Raw genomic sequence first — 20,096 nt, 5'->3', positions numbered from 1 at the left:
AGGTAGAAAGAACATAGAGGTGCAGGAGGCCCAAGAAGTGGTCCCGGGACGACTCCACTATGTTGATGTTTCATATGATGGGGCGGCGGTCCGGCTGATCAATGTGTACGCCCCCACAGGCTCTCCGGAACGTGTGGAGCTGCTAGAGAATGTGGCAGCCTTGCTGCTAACATGAAGGCACATCGTCATGGGGGGTGATTTTAATTGCCCGCTAACCCTGGTGGACACGCTGCCAGTCACCGGATGTCGAAAGTTGGACCCCTCCTCTAAGAGGCTGGGGGCTTTGGTTGGAGATTTTGATTTGATTGACTCTTATCGGTCATTACACCCAAAGCGACCAGGGTTCACGTGGTCGAGTTGTTTGGGAACCTCACACTCGAGGATTGATTTCCTCTTTGTCTCTGCCAAGGTTAAGGCGGAGAGGGTGGAAAACGAACACTTCTCATTTTCCGACCATAAGATGATAGCTGGGAGGCTCAGAATCCCGGATGGGCTGAGGTTGGGAAGGGGAATCTGGCGCATGAACACGGGACTGCTGGAGGACAAATATGTGGTGGAGGAATTTGTCAGGCAGTTCGAGGAATGGAGGGGCCTGCGGTGCTGCTTTGGCACTATAGTTGAATGGTGGGGAATGGTGAAGGGGCGAATTAAGACCTTTTTCCAGACCCAGAGCAGAAGGAGGAGCATAGGGGGTGCGTTGCGGGGATTGAATGAGAGATTGGAGGGAGCGTATAAACTGATGGAACTGGGATTCCCCGTCATGGGAGAAATAAAGCAACTAAAATATAGGATCTCTGCGTTGTTGGAGAAGCAGGCCGCGCAGCTTGCTTTCAGGGCACGGGTGAAGGCGGTCGAGGAGGGTGAGCGATGCACGCGTTTCTTGTTTAAGAAATGCAGGAAAGCGGACAACACAATCCGAGAATTGGTATGTCCCAGATTAGGTAGACTCAAGCACACAGATGAGATAGTGGAGGCCGCCAGGGGTTACTTCAAGGAATTGTACAGGAGTAGGCCGTCAGACGAGGGGGCACGGAGCACATTGCTAGGGGGGGTAGATAGGGTTATTGGGACTCCAGAGGAGATGAACAAGCATATCCAGATGGCAGAACTGGAAGAGGCGGTAGGAGGGCTACACCGGCAAAGGGCACCAGGGGAGGATGGGATACCGGCAGAATTTTACATCACGTTCTGGAGTACCATCAAAGAGGATATGTGGCACATGTATAAGGAAATATTGGAGGAAGGCCCAGTGCGAGAATCGATGACAAGAGGAGTGATAACTCTTGTATACAAGGGCAAGGGGGAGCGCAGCGACCTTGGGAGCTGGCGCCCCATCACCTTGCTGAACTCCGATTATAAAATCCTAGCCAAGGTTATCGCGGGGCGGCTGGGGAAGGTGGTGGGGGAAGTGATTGGGACAGACCAAAAGTGCGCGGTCCCAGGGAGGAGAATATCTGACAACCTTGTCCTCTTGAGGGAGATAGTGGAAGTCACACTGGAGAGGGGTAACTCATTGGGACTGCTAAGTTTAGATCAGGAAAAAGCCTTCGATAGCATCTCACATGATTATTTGTTCGCGGTTCTGGGGCGTATGGGGGTGGGGAAACGGCTGATCGATTGGATCAGGAAACTATATCACAACCTCGCAGCCAGCCTGCAAATTAATGGGGTCCTATCGGAGAGCTTCCCAATTGGGTCCGGCGTAAGACAAGGGTGTCCGATGTCTCCAGTGCTGTTCATTCTGTGCATGGAGCCTTTCGCCCAGGCTGTCAGAAGAAGTCGGCAGATTAGAGGGGCGTGCATGTCAGGGTGCACTGAACCAGCAAAAATTGCCATGTATATGGACGATGTCGTCATTTTCTGTGGGGACGTCGCTTCGGTATGGGAGACCCTAGGACTCGTGGATAGATTCTACTTGGCCTCGGGATCTAAGGTAAACGTAAGAAAAAGTGAGATGCTGATATTTGGTGACCCCAGGTTATTCGAGGGCCGCCCTCCAGGTATAACAGTCCAGGAGGAGGGGATCAAAATCCTAGGGGTCACATTCTACAGGGAGGACTCGGCGACAAAGAATTGGATGGGAAAGGAGAGCATGGTGAGGGGCAGGCTGGCTGGCTGGGCAGACAGGTGCCTCTCAATGGAAGGCAGAATATTGGTCTTGAGGGTAGAAATCCTCCCGGCACTTATCTACCTGGCCTACGTTTTCCCGCCGGGCACGCAAATGGCGAAAATAATGGAGCGCCTGTTCTTCAGATTCATCTGGGGGAATGGGATGGACCGGGTTAAACGGGAAATAATGTATAAATGTGCCAAGAACGGTGGGAGGGGGCCCCCGAATGTCGCGTGCATTCTCGGCACGATCTTTGTCTGTGACACCCTGCGCCTGTACTTCTCCAGTGGCCTCCAGGTGAAAGCCTCGTATTTTGTACAGTACAGGCTGGCGTGGCTCCTGCGGCGGCTAGGCATGGCTTCGTTGCCACGCGGCACCCCCCCTGGCTTGGCCCCAGGGGTGGTTGTGCACCGCGGTGAACGAATACATTACGAAGTATGAGCCGGTCCAGACACGGGGGTCCTGGGTCCCCAGGGAAGTCCTGGCGGAAATGTCCAAAAAGGAGGTCTGTGCAGAGGTGCCAGGTGCACGGGGTGCTGGGCACCTACAAATTTGGAAGAATGTAACATCGGCAGCCCTGACGAAAAGACAGCGGGATATATCCTGGCTGGCGGCATGGGACAGGCTGAAATGCAGACTGTTTATGTATTCCCGGAGAATGGCCCACTCTCCTGATTGCCCGAGAGGCTGCGGCCTGAGAGAGAACACTACTCACGCCCTCATACAGTGCCCATTTGCCCAGGAGGTGTGGGAGTTATGCCAGCCTCTGCTGTCCCATTTTTGCCCCGTAAAGATCACAGTGCCTAATATAATTTGGGGGAAGTTCAGACAGAGGGCGGGCGAGGTTTGGGCTCAGGCGTGGGCCGTCATAGGCGCCATAAAAGAGGCCCTGTGGACGGCCCGCCAGAAGATGATCAAAGGCACCTATATGTCGCCCCTCGGGGTATGCCGCCTTGCCAGGGGGCTGTTGGAAAGGGTGGTGGAGGTGGAGCGGGAGACGATGGGCAGGAGCGCCGCAAACGCGAAACGGCGATGGCCGCCACCCCCGTGTGGGATAGGTTGAATTGTGAATGCCCCCCCCCCCCCCGCCGTCTAGAATGGGTGGATGAATGTACCCTCCTTTGCGACGGTGATTTCTTGCCTTCCTGCTTAAAGGGTGTGTAATAGGTAAATTCTACCGCGTCGTACTCTGTGCATCTGCTGTAAGGGCACTGATTGTTACAAAAGGATCCCCTGTTCCGGTTACGGTCATGTGTTCTCCTGTCTTTTTTCTGTTCTTTTTGGCTGTACAAGGCAGAGGCCTGCTCTTCATTGAAATGAAATAAAAAAAATTAAATAGCAACTATCCTGGCTTGCCAGGGGAGACACCAGGAGCACTTAGGTGATCCTTCCACCCCGTCCGGACCTCAAGCTGCTATCGCCACGGCGATCACCTGCGAGACTTAACCACCAGCTCCAAGGTCTGCGAGGGCCCTAGCCATGAGGCCAGAGATGACCACGCTGCCAAGAGGCTGGGACTGCCGGAGCGTCGAGATGGAAGTCGCAGCGGACGAGGAGGGGGCATGGCGAGAGTCGAGGGCTACGGGTACCACCCAAGTTGCCGAGAGAGACTGGGCCGACCGAGTCGCCCAGCTAGCGATTGCAGCAGATGAAAAGGAGGCAGGGCGAGCACCAAGAGCAATGGACGCCACCTGCACTGCTGAGGGAGCCCGGGACGACCGAGTTGGCCAGATGGCGATTGCAGGAGGCAAGACGGAGACGCGGAGAGAGCAGAGGGCCACCGACACCACCCGTGGGGCCGGGGGGGACTGGGGCAACCAGGCTGACCTGCCGGCGGCAGGGGGAGGTGAGGGGGAGGCACGGCGAGGAGTTGAGAGGAGGGTGGCGGAGGCACGGTAGAGGTGGCGGGTGGCGGAAATGGAGGGGAGGGCGGGAGCTGATGGGGTGGGCGAGGGGGGCCGAGGAGGAAGAGGTATGGTGCCGGGGGGCAGGGAGGTGGGTGCCCCCGAGCGGAGGGTGGGGGACGAGGCCAGGGAGATGCCAGCAACCCTGGGGCTGTGGGAGGCCCGGGGGGAGAAGGTGGCAGTGGACGCTGGACCGGTGGGGGCTGGGAGGCCCCGGGAACGAGCGGGGGGGGGGGGGGGTGGCGAGGCGGGGCAGGGGTGAGCCTAACACCACCTCACGACAGACGACATAACTGCATCAGAGTGGCGATGAAGGACGGGGTGGCGGAGGTGACCATCGACCGGGCGACCTTTGCACAGTCAATAGTGATGGGCCTGTTACAAATAGAGCCAACAGACCTGTACTGCTTGATAACCCTGCCGGGAGGGAGGGCTTTTGATGTCAGTTTCAACTCAAGCCCCCTGCTACAGAGATTCTTGACCCACTTCGAGGAGAAGGCGGAGAAGCTGCTGGCATCAATGAAGTTGCAGCTGCTATCGGAGCTGGATACGAAGGTGGTGACTGTCTTCCTGTATAATGAAGCTCTACACGACCATGACGTGGAGGTCTGGTTGAGACAGCATTGCTTGGTACTGTCGGGCTGTAATAAGGTGAGGGATTCGGTGGGGATATGGACAGGGGCTAGACAATGGAGGGTGCGGCTGAAGACAGAGGGGGGGGGGGGGGGGGGCCCTGAGACACATCCAGAGTGCCCTGAATATAGGAGGCAGCCGGGGATATGTTGTATATGCGGGACAGCCCAAACTGTGTAGGAGGTGTGGGGGACGCGGACACCTGGCCGCAGCGTGCGAGGCAAGGGTCTGCTATAGAATCAAGGCACTGGACCACGTGGTGGAAAAGTGCAGTGTCCCGGCACAATGTAATCTCTGCGGTAGCAGAGAACATCTATACAGAAACTGTCCGGAATCGTATGCCAACAGGGTTAGGGCGTATGGGGGGGGGGGGGGGGGGGGGGCGGCGGGGGATGAGGGGGGCGGGACCAGACTGGGGCCGGATAGGGAATTGGAGAGGAAGGAGCGAGTGGAGGTGGCCGAGCAGCGGCCACCGGCGACGGGCGTAGCGGGAGAAGGGGAGAGGCCCGCGGAATGAGAGGAATCGACATCGAGCGAGCAGAAGGGGGGGCTGGCGGGGGAGGGGAGCGACGGCATGGGCAGCATCTCCGAGACGACCGTGGAAGACTGGGTGGAGGCGGTGAAGGAAAAGGGGAACGACAGCAGGAGGAAGGTGGCAGCGAGACATGGGAGGGACCAAGCGGAAGGAAAAGGAAGCTACAGAGAGCCCCAAAAAGAGTCGCCCCTTCAGGCAGCGCTGAACCCTTGGACTCTTCGCCGGACACTGAGGCCTCGAGGGAGGGGATGGAGGAAATGGTGGGGAGCCGGCGCAGGGGGAAACCCTTGAGAACAAGGGGCAAGATGAAGCTGCGGGAGCTGGCGAACGAAAGCTGTTACGGAGGGTGAGCGGAGAGGGTGGAGTCAGACTGAGACACATCCCGACATGGAACTTACCGTGGCGTCCGTGAATGTGAGAAGTTTGAAGGGAAAGGGGAGGAGAGGAGCGATAATGCAACTGCTGCAGGCTACCAAGAGGGAGGTGGTCTTCCTCCAAGAATGTCACCTACCATATACCCTGGGCCGGGAGGAGCTGTTGGAGGGCTGGGACGGGTACTACTTCTGGTCAGGGGGCAATGAAAACCGATGCACGGGGGTGGTTTACCCTCCTAGGCAGGAGGGGTACACAAATAACGGGGTCCCAAGAGGTGATCCCGGGACGTCTCCACTATGTGGACGTATCCTATGGGGATGCGGAACTGAGACTGATAAATGTGTACGCCCCCACGACATGTGCAGGAAGGATGGACATGTGGAATAACGTGGCGACCCTGCTGGCCACGAGACGGCAGATCATAACGGGACTGGATGGAATCCCGGCGGAATTCTACATCACTTTTTGTGATTTGTTGAAGGAGGATATGCTGCAAATTTGCAGGGAGATGCTGGAGGGCGGCCTGGTGCCAGAAGACATGAGTGAGGGGCTCAGCCAATAAATTGCAACTTGAGTCACTACGTATGAGATCTTCACTTAAAACTGCTCTCGAGGAGTTGTACACTCCTAGCTGCCAGTGCTATTCAGTCGCCTAAAATAAAATGTTTCGCCCCGGATGATCGCTGCAAAGTATGACCTGTGTTTTGATTTAGTGTGCTGATTTTAAAGGTGCATTGAAAAATGATAATACTCCGATTGATGCTCCTGCTGTTGTGGAGTGACGCATGCAGCCAGCTATGGCTGCAGGGTTTTGGTAGTACATGTTGTTTGTCGTTTATTGTGAAAATTCCGTCACAGTTCCTATGATCACTGTCTCATTGCTTTATTTTGATTTCGAAAAGTTTACTGGTTTGGCCATGTTTGTTTGGTGTAGTACGGAGTAAGACTGATGGCCTTAATCTAAGTTGTCTTGTGGTTGTTGTTTGACTTGCATCCCACTGGGATTTTTTCACACAGCGTTGGTGTACGGTGTTTTTTCTGCAATATTTTGCTGTCTTTTCTTGGATTTTCTGTTTGCACTTAGTCACATATTCACTTTAAGATGTTTTCTTGTTCATGTTTTAGTTTTTTGTTTATTGCGGTTGCACCCGATTCAAGAGCCGAATGGCTCACAGGGCTATACCTAATAAATGAACTTGAACTTGATCACACTGATGTATAAGGGGAAGGGGGACCGGAGAGATTTGAGAAACTGGAGGCCAATTACGCTTTTGAACTCAGACTATAAGATCATGGCAAAGACAGTCACGACACGCTTCGCTTGGGGAGGGTGGTGGGAGAGGTGGTCGAGCCCGACCAAACATGCGCGGTGCCGGGACGAAAGATCTCGGACTCACTGGTGCTACTGTGGGAGGCGATCGAGGTGGAGGGAGAGAGAGGGTGCCCCCTGGGGCTCCTAAGTCTGGACCTGGAAAAGGCATTCGATCGGCTCTCACACGAGTACGTCTTTGCAGTGCTAGACAAAATGGGAGTGAGGGAACCCCTGGTGGAATGGGTGAGATGCATATACCAAGGACTTAGGACCAGGGTGATGGTGAACGGAGAACTCTCAGAGACGATCTTAGTGGAGTCGGGGGTAAGGCAAGGTTGCCCGATGTCCCCGGTGCTGTTCGTAATGGGCATGGAACCTCTCGCAAAGGCGATACGGAATAGCCAGGGGATCAGGGGAGTGAAAGTCCCAGGGAACACTGTTTGGCATCTTTTTCTCACTTATGCTCACACATGCCTTTGGGACAGCAGAAGAGGGAGTTTTTCTCCAAACAAGATCTGATGGCAAACTCTTCAACCTTGGCCATCTCGGATCCAAAACCAAAGTCAGCAAAGTCCTTGATCAGAGAACTCCTATTCGCTGACGATGCTGCGCTGACAGCTCACACAGAACAAGGTCTGCAGACACTCATCGACCACCTTGCCAATGCCTGCAACAACTTTGGCCTTACAATCAGTCTGAAAAAACAACAATGTCATGGGCCAGGATGTCAGACACCCCTTCCATAAACATTGGCAGCTACACCCTTGAAGCCATTCAGGACTTCACCTACTTGGGTTCCACCATCACCTGCAATTTGTCACTTGTCACAGAGATTGACAAGCGCATTGGGAAGGCGTCTAAAGCTATGTTCAGGTTGACCAAAAGAGTGTGGGAGAACAAATCCCTGACGCTCAACACCAAACTACAGGTGTATCGGGCCTGCGTACTTAGCACCCTCCTCTATGGGTCTGAGTCCTGGGCAACATACGCCCATCAAGAACATCGATTAAACACATTCCACCTCCGATGTCTCAGGCGCATCCTCGGTATCAGATGGCAAGATCGCATTCCCAACACCTCAGTCCTCAACATGGCCAACATTCCTAGCATGTACTCTCTACTCAGTCATAGGCGCCTGAGATGGCTTGGACGCGCGCGCCGCAAGCAGGATGGCAGAATACCCAAGGATATCTTGTACGGCGAGCTGGCATCAGGCACACGAGCCACTGGTCGCCCAGTCCTGCGCTTCAAAGATGTCTGCAAACAGGACATGAAGAGCTGCGACATCAACCCAGGTGACTGGGAGCAAACTGCCGGTGACCGACTCAGATGGCAGCAGGCTGTGAAAACAGGCCTCAGGAGAGGCGAGGAGAAAAGACACACTGCTTAGCAGACCAAGAGGGAGCGACGTAAAGATAAAGCAACAAATACCTCTGGAGCTGCCACCGCATTCACTTGCAATTGCTGTGGCAAGGATCGCCACTCAAGGATTGGCCTACTAAGTTATTCTAGGCGCTGCAGAACCTACAGCTGACCTCGTAAGGTGCAAAAGAATTGTCTCTCGAGACACACAGGCCTATTGACTATACTACTTTCCACTGCACTTCTATACACTACACTACTATACACTACACTACCATACACTACACATTTGGCTCTATGCAAGTCCGTCATTAAGCGATTCAACGTTAACAGGGGTGGTTATTAAGAGGGGTTCTACTGTAATTGTATAGAATTAAATAAATAAAACTGCTATTAAGATTACACTTTTATAATTACATTAATACATTATTTTATCATTATTTTAACCACTGGTATATACAACACCGACGTGGGATGCTGCGGACGGTGGGAGTGGGCCTGTCGCTTTTTCTCAGCCAGCTGGAACCTCCATCAGCCAGGGTCTCTGGGGATGTTTGGACCGTGTACCCAAAGCAGCCATTGCAGCTGCGTGAGCCACAGTCCTGAACCTCACCCATTTATCCTCGGCATCAGGAGGAGGAAAATCGACGTCACGCGTTTTAGAGTATTTGGCTGCTGCTATGAGTGTCCACGTGATGATGATGACGATGATATCGGCCACTTGGTTGAGCTGCTATAATTCGTGATGGCCCAGGTCGTTCTTGAAAAAGAGCTACACAGCAAATTTCGATTTAAAGCTTTCGTGACTGCAGGGATTCATCTTCTTGGTCTTCATTCAGACACTGTCTTTCCGACAGACCTGTTCTTCACCTGAGGACGGCTGCTTGCGTTGTGGCCGAAACGTCGTGAGAATTATTTTATTATGTAATATTTTTATTATTTTATTATTTCCCTTCTACGTGACTTTACCGAAAGAACCAAGAAGATGAGCTACACAGCAGTTCAGCAGGGCCTTACTCCTGATAACAACAAAAAGTTTACATCCGCGCTCTGCCGATCTCATCGCTCACCCACGCTCGCGCCACTCAGCCCACTCTGTCTCTCTCTCGCTTCAGCATTATTATTTATTCATCATCATCGGCCCCTTCATTATTTCACGCAAATTACCGCCGCCACCACCGCCGCCACTGCCGTGTATTCATTCTTCCTCCTCGTCACTCAGTCGGCCACCGTCGCAGTAGAGCAGCAGCACCATGGTCACCACAGCCACCACGGCCACTCCGGCGCCCACCACCAGCCAGGCCGGCGAGCGGCACAGCCTCCCGGCAGTGCCGACTTCACCTGGAATGAGCAGTCCCCACACTACTTCACTCAGAACTTCACGGTGGCTAGGAGATGTTAACTACCTTGCCCGGTATACAGGAGGATGTGGGTTCGATCCTGACCCTGACTATGCCTTCTGCTGTATATTTGGAGTTTGCATGTCTCTCTATCATCATCACGGTGGCTAGGAGATGTGAACTTCCTCGCCTGGCATAAAGGAGGTCGTGGGTTCTATCCTGACTCTGACTATCTTTCCCTTCTGTATATTTGGAGTTGGCGTTTCTCTCTCTCCCCGTGGTCGCGTGGATTTTTCTCCGGGTCCTAATTTAGAAACACACGTTTAGAGTATGTGGCTGCTGCTAGAAATGTCCACAGATGACGGTGATATCAGTCACCTGTTTGAGCTGCTATCATTTGTGATGGCCAGGTCACTTCTGAAAAATAGCCTACGGAGCTGGTTTTCCAGTGGGCCTTACACCTGGTCAAATAATTTTTTTTGAAAATATGTATTATCTTGGTTAGGCTGGCCTTGTAGTCTAATGGTCGTGCATTACACCAATAATCCCCACTCCTCGCACTCATTTACATGCACAAAGTGCTCGTCACATCAAATGAACCAAGAAGAGTAAACAATCATCACGTCAACTCCGCTCATCATCCTCGCAGCAGCAGCAGATTTGGCTTAGCCATTGAACAAAGACTACACTATACACTACTATACACAGCACTTTACACATTATACACTACACACACACTACGTTATACACTACACTACACACACAACGCTATACACTACAGCACTATACTAAAGTTCAACTTATACACACATGCACACATCACAAACCTCGCACACCACCCCTCCCATCCTCCTCCTCTTCCTTCCTCCTTCTCCTCCTCATCGCCTCCGGTCCACACGCTCCTCCACTCCCATCATCACCATCAGCGCCATCGGCGGTGACGATGGGTCCCGTGGTCTCCTCCTCCTCCACCACCATGGCCACCACCTCGGAATGAGAATTGAAATGTTCATTAATCTCCCGGAGGAGCAATCTGATAAGCAAGAAAGCGCTTTTGTTCTCACAGATGTCAAAAAAAGTTACGAGACTAACACATACACAGAATACACAACACACGACACAACGCAAACAACGATAGGAATGCCAAAGCGTGGGAAAGGTAAGTAGCTTAATGCGAAATAAATACTTAAAAATAGATAAAGTATATACAGTACAGGGACTCCTCTACTTCCGAACGAGTTGGGTTCCAGAGGTCTGTGTTGGTAAGTCGATTTGTTCGCAAGTCCCAACTTTACTTCTGTCGATTCCAAACGTGTCGTTACGACGTGTACACTAAACACGGGGAATGGCTTTAAAAGTTGTATAATCTGCTGTAGATGTAGCCAGAGTTGTGGAGAAACCCTCCTCCTGTTTCGGTCTTCAAAAGTAGTAGCCGTGCCACTGTGGGTCATCCAGAACAGAGACCGTACGACGTGTAACGCAAGTGATCTAACGCACGTTCGAACTTCTTTTGCCCCGTACGTAGTCAACCGTGCAAGTCGGAGGTGCTGTGCATGTATCAATAATGTATGGAAAACGACGCACTGCTCGATGCTATGTATGTACAGGAAATACTCTACTTTCGAACGAGTTAGGTTCCAGAGGTCTGTTCGTAAGTCCCAACTTTACTCCTGTTGATTCAAAACGTGTTGTTACGGCATGTACACTAAACACGGGGAATGGCTTTAAAAGTTGTATAATCTGCTGTAGATGTAGATGCCACTGGTTCTTCATGTTCTGCAGATATAAATGCCACTGGTTCATGTCCTGCAGATGTAGATGCCACTGGTTCTTCACGTTCTGTAGATGTAGATGCCACTGGTTCTTCATGTTCTGCAGATGTAAATGCCGCTGGTTCTTCACGTTCTGCAGATATAGATGTCAGTTTCTTCACTTCTGCAGATTTAGATGCCACCACTGCCGTCTATTACACAGGGCGGTTGAACTTAAGACTCTCGGTCTGAACAGGCAAATGGACCACACGGGACCAGGTGTGATCGTATCTCTGAGTCGAATGTTCGTAAGTAGAGGAGTCCCCGCATTCAATCTCAAATTGCATTCGTGCACCAATTCCCAAGCTTGGGCAAGGCAGCAAACGCTACAGTCCCAGACCCTCAATAAAATTGCACATTAACATTAATAATAAAATAAAATGCACAGTGCGGCATTCCATCCTAGGATCTCAATGCACCAATGCATGAAAAGCAGGAAACAAAAACAGAACCAGGGGGAAACTGACCAAACTAGAGAGGGAAGGCCACTTTAAAAAAAGATGGGATTTCAAATCAAAGACTTAAATATACCCACCGACTCCGATTGCCCTGATTTAAAGCGGAAAAGGGCATTCCATAGCATGCGGGTGCCACGCTAGCAAACCGATCGCCATTAGAGTGCAGCCCTAGAGACCCTTAAGAATGCTGAGCAGTTGGGAGATTGGAAGATCTTAAGGACCTTGAGGGAATATGTCAATGTAATTAGTTCCTGCAAGTAATTGTGGGGTGGTTAGGATCAAAGTCACAAATCACCTTTTGAAATAGGTGGCTGCGTCCAGCATTCGCTCAACACGTTAAGGAATAACTCCGTGGTGTCTCTATCCAACGTGATGTAATTAAACTATTGATTTTTAATTTATTTTCTTTCACCAGGTAAGAAGGCCCACTGAGCCACTCACCCACCCACTCACTCCCCGACTACATCTCCGATTAGCACAGTTGGCTACGTACAGTGCAAGAGAAGTTCAACGCGCGCACGCATACGTACGTACAGGAACGACCTGGCTATTGCAAATGATAGCTCAACGAAGTGGCTTATCGCGTGGAGATTTACAGCGGCCAAATACTCTAAACTGGTTGCGACATTCACAACTATAAGACATTTTTTATTTTACCAGGTTAAGGCCCCATCGAGCTATTTAGCTCAAAATCGACCTGGCCATCACAAATAATAGCGGCTCAACCAAGTGGCTTATCATCATCAAGTGGATATTTATAGGAGCAGCCACATACTCTAAAGTCCAGGGATGGGAAACCTTTTTTTTTTGCCAAGGGCCATTTGGACATTTATAACATAATTCGCGGGCCATACAAAATTCTCATCTTAAAGATTAGCCTGTTATATTTGGTCAAACATTTAATTAACTCACCCCTATGATGGATGGAACCGCAACATAATTTTGCGGGCCTTATACGGCCCGTGGTGCCAGATGTTCCCCACCCCTGCTCTAAACGCATGTTTATGCAGACTCAGCGACCCATAGAAATCCACACAGCCCCATAGAAATCCATATTCAGAGACCCATACTCATAGAGACCCATTGAGACCCACAGAGACCAATAATCATAGAGAGCTGCAGAGACCCATACAGACTCACAGAGACCCATACAGACCCACAGAGACCTATACAGACCCACACTAACCCACAGAGAACCAGACTGGTAGAGACCCACAGAGACTCATCTTCATCGAGACCCATACTAAAACTAAACTATTTTTATGTTACCAGGTGTGAGGCCCCCCTACTGAGCTGCTACGTAGCTCTTTCTCAGAAGCTACCCGGCCATCACAAATGATTGCAGCTCAACCAAGTGCCTAATAGCATCATCATCATCATCGCGTGGACATTTATAGTGGCAGAAAACACACAACAGTCCCCACCTCCTCGGCCTCCTCCACCTCCTCCGCCCCGGCGAGTCCCAGGCCCAGGACCTCGCCGACCCTTGCGGCGCAGTCGGCCGCCGTCTCGTCGGGGAAGGCAAAGTGGCAGAGGCGGGCACCCCACAGGCCCGGCACGGGGACGAAGACTCGGCGAGGCAGGACCTTGGCCGTGGCCGCGGCCTCGCGCCCCGCCCCCACGAGCTCCTCCTCTTCCAACAGCAGCTCGCAGCGCGTCCACAGCGAGGCCACGGCGTCCGCCTTGAGCGCCCTCAGCGCCGGCCCTGCCAGCAGCGGCCTCTGCTGGGGGTTGACGAGCGCCCGGCAGCTCGCCGAGCCAACGATCTGCAGCAGGCCGTGGGGGCACGGTCCCCCGGCACCGGGGGCGGCGGCCCCGGTGGCGTCCCGGGGGGGCGGTAGCAGCATCCGCACGGCGATGGGCGGGGACGGGCGCTGCTGCTGCTGTTGCTTTAGACGCCGCCGGCCACCGCCGCCGCCGCCGCCACCGCCGCCGCCGTCCGCAAGGCTGATGGCCTCATTGTCGCGCAGGAACCTCCCGTCCACGAGGCACACGGCGCGCCGCAGCTGCCCCGCCAGCTGGCGCGTCGCGGCGCGCAGGGCCCCGGCGGCCGACGCTCCGCCACCGCGACCGCCGGGCGGGGAGAGCGGCGCGCGCAGCTCGAGGTGCAGGGTGCAGCGCAGCTCGATGAGGAGCGGCGTCGCGCCCTGCTGCTGCTGGTGCTGCGGCGGCTTCGGCCGTAGCTTCCACTCGGCGCGCGACACTGCCGCCTGGGCGTCGCGGACGTCGTAGGAGCTGCACCAGCGGCCGGGGCCAATGGCGAGCAGCGCGGCTCGGTGCTTCCCGTCCGCCTCGTCGTCATCGTCGTCGTCGTCTCCTCCTCTTCCCTGTGGAGGCCGCCCCCGGGCCAGGGCACGCTCCACCACGAACAGGAGCCGCCGCAGCTTGGCCTGTCGCTTCTCGGTGTCGCCGCCGTACGCCGTCGCCGCCGGGGAAGGCGAGGAAAACGCCGAGGATGGCAATGCCCCCCGGGAGCATCCGGCGGACGAGGCGGGCGTGCTCCGCCGCCCACGCCTCCCCCGCACGCTCCCCGTCCTCTTCCTCCTCTTCGTCGTCATCGCGGGCCGGGGTGGGCACGGCCAGCAGCACCACGTCGCGGTTCGACGGCGATGAGGCGGAGGAGGTGGATGAGTTGCCAGTCAGGCCCAGCAGGAGGCCGGTGCGGCCCTCGGCCGGGGCCGTGGCGGCGGCCGAGCTCAGAGCTCGCTCGGCAGCCTCCTCGGCCACGAAGAGCCGGGCCGTCTGGGCCATCGGGGCCTAGGGGAGGTGGGAGGGGGGGGGTACCGTGTGAGTCTAGCCGGTTAACCTCCATCCCCTCTCATACCGCGGTCATGAATACTCACGAGGGGGGACAAATCGGCTAGGGAGACAACAATTCAGAGACGATGATGAGTAGATTTACTCCACGTCGTGTTCTGTCCTCCAGAGAAGTTGGGGTGACTCCACAACAGCTGAACACCAGAGGGGCAGTTTGTGAAATGGAAAAACTTTACTGCAAAGCGTTTCTCTGTAGGGCAAGTGGTGTGTCTGCAATAGCGACCAGAAACACATCGCCCTCCCACGTCTACAACACCGCAGCTGAATTCCGTAATACATAGTCCGCCCAAATCCCAATTATGATAACAGCCGCTTATTGTAGCCGGTCCGCCCAGTCCCCTCTCTTCACTCAGTCATGAATCCTTGTGAGGGGGGATAGTCAGGTCCAGCTAAGGAGACAACAATAATAATAAAGTTCGGAGTCGATGATGAGTAGATGTACTCCACGTCGTGTTCCGTCCTCCGGAGAAGTTAGGGTGCGCTCCAGAGGGGTGGGGGGGGGGGGTGTGAAATGGAACAACTTTATTGCAAAGTGTTCCTCTGTAGGGCAAGTGGTGTGTCTGCAATAGCGACCAGAAACACATCGCCCTCCCACGTCACAATACCGCAGTTCAATCTCTCAGCGCAACCTCTCTACCTTCCATTTAATTACCACAAGACCACGTGAAGCATATTAAACTAAGCTACAGCAGAGGTATAAGGAATCCAACAGGATCTACATCTCTTTATTGACCTGGTCAAGGCCTACGATACCATCAATAGCCCTGGGCTCTGGGTTGTTCTTCATGCTTTTGGAGTCCAATCATTAAGGACCTTTATGATGGTGAGCGGGCCCGGGTAAAACTACGTGATCGGGAGTCAGAGCTATTCCCTGTACACCTTGAGGTGCGACAGGGATGTCCTCTGGCTCCCACATTATTTCACATATATTTTGACCACGTAGTTCGTGAAGCCTTCAGTAGCTGTACCGGAGGAATTTCCATCTGGTACAGATACAATGGGAGGCTGATCGATGACCGGGTGCGGTCAAGGGATGGCTCCCTATTGGTCAACCACGTTATGTATGCCGACGACCTGGTAATTGCGGCTCACTCAGAGGAGGAGTTTGAGACGCTGTTGCTGAACCTGGAGCGTGCCACTAAGAGGTGGGGCTTTACCATCAGCCCCATCAAAACTAAGCACCTGCCTGGGTATTTTGTACCATCGGACACTCCATCCCCACTTCTCCCAATCAGTGATGGGGCAGTTGAGCCGCAATATCTTTTCGTCGGTTGCGTAACGCTGTGTGGAAGCTGCCTGGGGTCTGTCGCTCCGCACGAAGCTTCAGGTCTTCTCGGCCACAATCATTCCCTCCCTTCTCTATGCTTGCGAAACGTGTACCCCCCTAATGGAGAATCTTCGCCAGTGAGAAACATTTAGGCTGGCCTGCCTACGATCCATCCTGGGTTTAACCAGGCTGCATTGTGTGAGGAGCTCACAAATCCTTGAAAGATCTGGGCAAAGTCCCATTGGTGAGCTCCTCCGGCAGGCAAGGCTGCGTTGGCTGGGTCATGTAGCCCGCATGCCCAGCCACCGCATGCCAAAACAGCTGTTGTTCGGCCGGATCGAGGGGGCTAAACGGGTGCGGCACGGGCTAGAGAAGAGATGGAGTCATGTGGTACAGGAGGACGTGGATCTGAGTGGACTTGCCGATGACCGGTACCAGCGGTGTCAAGATCGGCCTCTGTGGAGGAGGCTCGTGAAGGACGCTACTGGGCAGTTAGAGGCAGTCGCCCTCCAGCAACAACGGAGGGCGGAGGAGCGACGTTCACAACAACGAGCGGAGCGCCGGGTGGCTAAAGCACAGCAAGTTGGCACAGTAGGGGGCACAGGTGGTGCATCAGCCAGTCATCTCGGTCAGTCGACCCGTGACACCTGGGTCTGCCCCGTGACCTCCTGCCAGCGGGCGTTCGACACTTCACGTGGCCTCAAGGTGCACATAGCCTGGCACAAGCGTCATGGTGACGTCACCGCCACTTAGTGGCGAATGGCGGTTGTTGTTGTGTCACACTGTGTGTGTGTCACACTGTGTGTGTGTCACACTGTGTGTGTGTCAGTCACTGTGTGTGTGTCACACTGTGTGTGTGTCAGTCACTGTGTGTGTCACTGTGTGTGTCACTGTGTGCCACAGTGTGTGCCACAGTGTGTGTGTGCCACAGTGTGTGTGTGCCACAGTGTGTGTGTGCCACAGTGTGTGTGTGCCACAGTGTGTGTGTGCCACAGTGTGTGTGTGCCACAGTGTGTGTGTGCCACAGTGTGTGTGTGCCACAGTGTGTGTGTGCCACAGTGTGTGTGTGCCACAGTGTGTGTGTGCCACAGTGTGTGTGTGCCACAGTGTGTGTGTGCCACAGTGTGTGTGTGCCACAGTGTGTGTGTGCCACAGTGTGTGTGTGCCACAGTGTGTGTGTGCCACAGTGTGTGTGTGCCACAGTGTGTGTGTGCCACAGTGTGTGTGTGCCACAGTGTGTGTGTGCCACAGTGTGTGTGTGCCACAGTGTGTGTGTGCCACAGTGTGTGTGTGCCACAGTGTGTGTGTGCCACAGTGTGTGTGTGCCACAGTGTGTGTGTGCCACAGTGTGTGTGTGCCACAGTGTGTGTGTGCCACAGTGTGTGTGTGCCACAGTGTGTGTGTGCCACAGTGTGTGTGTGCCACAGTGTGTGTGTGCCACAGTGTGTGTGTGCCACAGTGTGTGTGTGCCACAGTGTGTGTGTGCCACAGTGTGTGTGTGCCACAGTGTGTGTGTGCCACAGTGTGTGTGTGCCACAGTGTGTGTGTGCCACAGTGTGTGTGTGCCACAGTGTGTGTGTGCCACAGTGTGTGTGTGCCACAGTGTGTGTGTGCCACAGTGTGTGTGTGCCACAGTCCGGGAGTCGGAGCCTTTCCCTGTACACCTTGGGGTGCGACAGGGATGTCCTCTGGCTCCCACATTATTTAACATCTATTTTGACCGCGTAGTTCGTGAAGCCTTCAATAGCTGTACCGGGGGAATTTCCATTTGGTACAGATATAATGGGAGGCTGATCGATGCCCGGGTGCGATCAAGGGATGGCTCCCTATTGGTCAACCACGTTATGTATGCCGATGATCTGGTAATTGCTGCTCATTCAGAAGAGGAGTTGGAGACGCTGCTGCTGAGACTGGAGCGTGCCACTAAGAGGTGGGGCCTTACCATCAGCCCCACCAAAACTAAGCACCTGCCTGGGTATTTTGTACCATAGGACACTCCACCCCCACAACTCCCAATTAGTGATGGGGCAGTTGTGGAAAGAGTGGAGAGTTTCCCATACCTGGGCAGTGTGCTTATGACCGGCTCCAGTTTATCAGCAGAGGTCTCACTCCGAATCAGTCGAGCGGCAATATATTTTCATCGGTTGCGTATCGCTGTGTGGAAGCTACCTGGTCTGTCGCTCCGCACGAAGCTTCAGGTCTTCTCGGCCACGGTCATTCCCTCCCTTCTCTACGCTTGCGAAACGTGGACCCCCCTAGTGGAGCATCTTCGCCGGTTGGAAACATTTAGGCTGGCCTGCCTACGATCCATCCTGGGTTTAACCAGGCTGGATTGTGTGAGGAGCTCACAAATCCTTGAAAGATCTGGACAAAGTCCCATCAGTGAGCTCCTCCGGCAGGCAAGGCTGCGTTGGCTGGGTCATGTAGCCCGCATGCCCAGCCACCGCATGCCTAAACAGCTTTTGTTCGGCCGGATCGAGGGGGCTAGACGGGCGCGGCACGGGCTGGAGAAGAGATGGAGTGATGTGGTACAGGAGGACGTGGAGCTGAGTGGACTTGCCGATGACTGGTACCAGCGGTGTCAAGATCGGCCTCAGTGGAGGAGGCTCGTGAAGGACGCTACTGGGCAGTTGGAGGCAGTCGCCCTCCAACAACAACGGAGGGCGGAGGAGCGACGCTCACAACAACGAGCGGAGCGCCGGGTGGCTAAAGCACAGCAAGTTGGTACAGTAGGGGGCACAGGTGGTGCATCAGCCAGTCATCTCGGTCATCTCGGTCAGTCGACCCGTGGCACCTGGGTCTGCCCCGTGACCTGCCAGCGGGCGTTCGACACTTCACGTGGCCTCAAGGTGCACTTGGCCTGGCACAAGCATCGTGGTGACGTCACCGCCACTTAGTGGCGAATGGCGGTTGTTGTTGTTGTTGTGTGCCACAGTGTGTGTGTGCCACAGTGTGTGTGTGCCACAGTGTGTGTGTGTGCCACAGTGTGTGTCACTGCGTGCGTGTGCCACACTGGGTGCGTGCGTGTGCCACACTGGGTGCGTGCGTGTGCCACACTGGGTGTGTGTGTCACCTACTGGGTGTGTGTGTCACCTACTGGGTGTGTGTGTCACTGCGTGTGCCACACTGCGTGTGTCACTTACTGGGTGTGTGTGTCACCTACTGGGTGTGTGTGTCACCTACTGGGTGTGTGTGTCACCTACTGGGTGTGTGTGTCACTGCGTGTGCCACACTGCGTGTGTCACTTACTGGGTGTGTGTGTCACCTACTGGGTGTGTGTGTCACCTACTGGGTGTGTGTGTCACTGCGTGTGCCACACTGCGTGTGTCACCTACTGGGTGTGTGTGTCACCTGCGGGGTGTGTGTGTCACTGCGTGTGTCACCTGCGGGGTGCCGCTGTCTCAGCTCCCGGTCCAGCAGCTGTTGCCGCGTTGAGAGCGGAGCAAGCCACACGTGGAGGAATCGATTCCACCCCCCAACACTTATCAATCGATTCCCAATTCAAACAGAGCGCGGTGAATCGATATTACGGTGTTGCAGGCTGGACTGTGTCGATTCCCAAATTCGCTATTACTTTGCATGGACGCGGATCGATATCCTTATTGGAACGTATTTGAAATCGGATCGTCTCGGAATCGATTTTTCCTCGTTCGCGTAAATACAATTGCAAAGGGCGATTCACCAAGGCTGAATCGATAGCCATACCCTGACCGTTTCTTATGAGGAATCGATGAATTTAATCGAAAACAGCGCTGTCTAAATATTCGATTCTTGACCAAATTGGCCCCAAAAAGTAGTGCCGATCTCTTTGATTAACCCCCACCCCCCGCGGTCCGTGATGCAACGAGAACTCGGAGTCGAATTCACGCCTCGCCTCACCGCCCACGATCTGTGGTGTAGCCGCCCGCGATGTGAATGGCGCGAGTTGTGACTGAGGGGGGTGGGGGAGGGGACTACTTTGCGCCCCCGGTGGGCGGAGTGATCGCAAACATCGCGGAGTGGATCGGTTTCGGCGATTCGCACAAAAAAAATCGGATCAGTCCGCTGCCGGCACGTGACACGTCAGCAGTGTGCGGGGCGGGGTGGGGGAGGGGGTTAGGGGGGGTCACGTGATGCGAGTCGTCACGTGACAAAGGCGGCCATCTTACCTGGGGGAGTTGAGGAACGTGACG

The 20,096-nt window shown here is 54.3% G+C and overlaps 1 protein-coding gene across 1 annotated transcript; it reads right to left on the bottom strand.

Moving 5' to 3' along the window:
- Positions 1–9,341: 9,341 nt before the first annotated feature.
- Positions 9,342–19,917, bottom strand: ODR4 (odr-4 GPCR localization factor homolog). Its single transcript, XM_061580724.1, is given in 5 exon segments — positions 9,342–9,572; positions 10,399–10,558; positions 13,265–14,257; positions 14,259–14,597; positions 19,308–19,917. Coding segments are annotated over 4 exon segments (1,629 nt in total). The 5' UTR covers positions 14,592–14,597; positions 19,308–19,917; the 3' UTR covers positions 9,342–9,429.
- Between the last annotated feature and the right edge of the window lie 179 nt (positions 19,918–20,096).

This window comes from Lethenteron reissneri, unplaced genomic scaffold, assembly GCF_015708825.2.
Source record: "Lethenteron reissneri isolate LAM-NWPU_2019-01 unplaced genomic scaffold, ASM1570882v1 scaffold_121, whole genome shotgun sequence".
NCBI classification, from domain to species: Eukaryota; Metazoa; Chordata; class Hyperoartia; order Petromyzontiformes; family Petromyzontidae; genus Lethenteron; species Lethenteron reissneri.
Note: the sequence above shows the minus strand (reverse complement) of the source record. Positions and strands in the feature narration are given on the sequence as shown.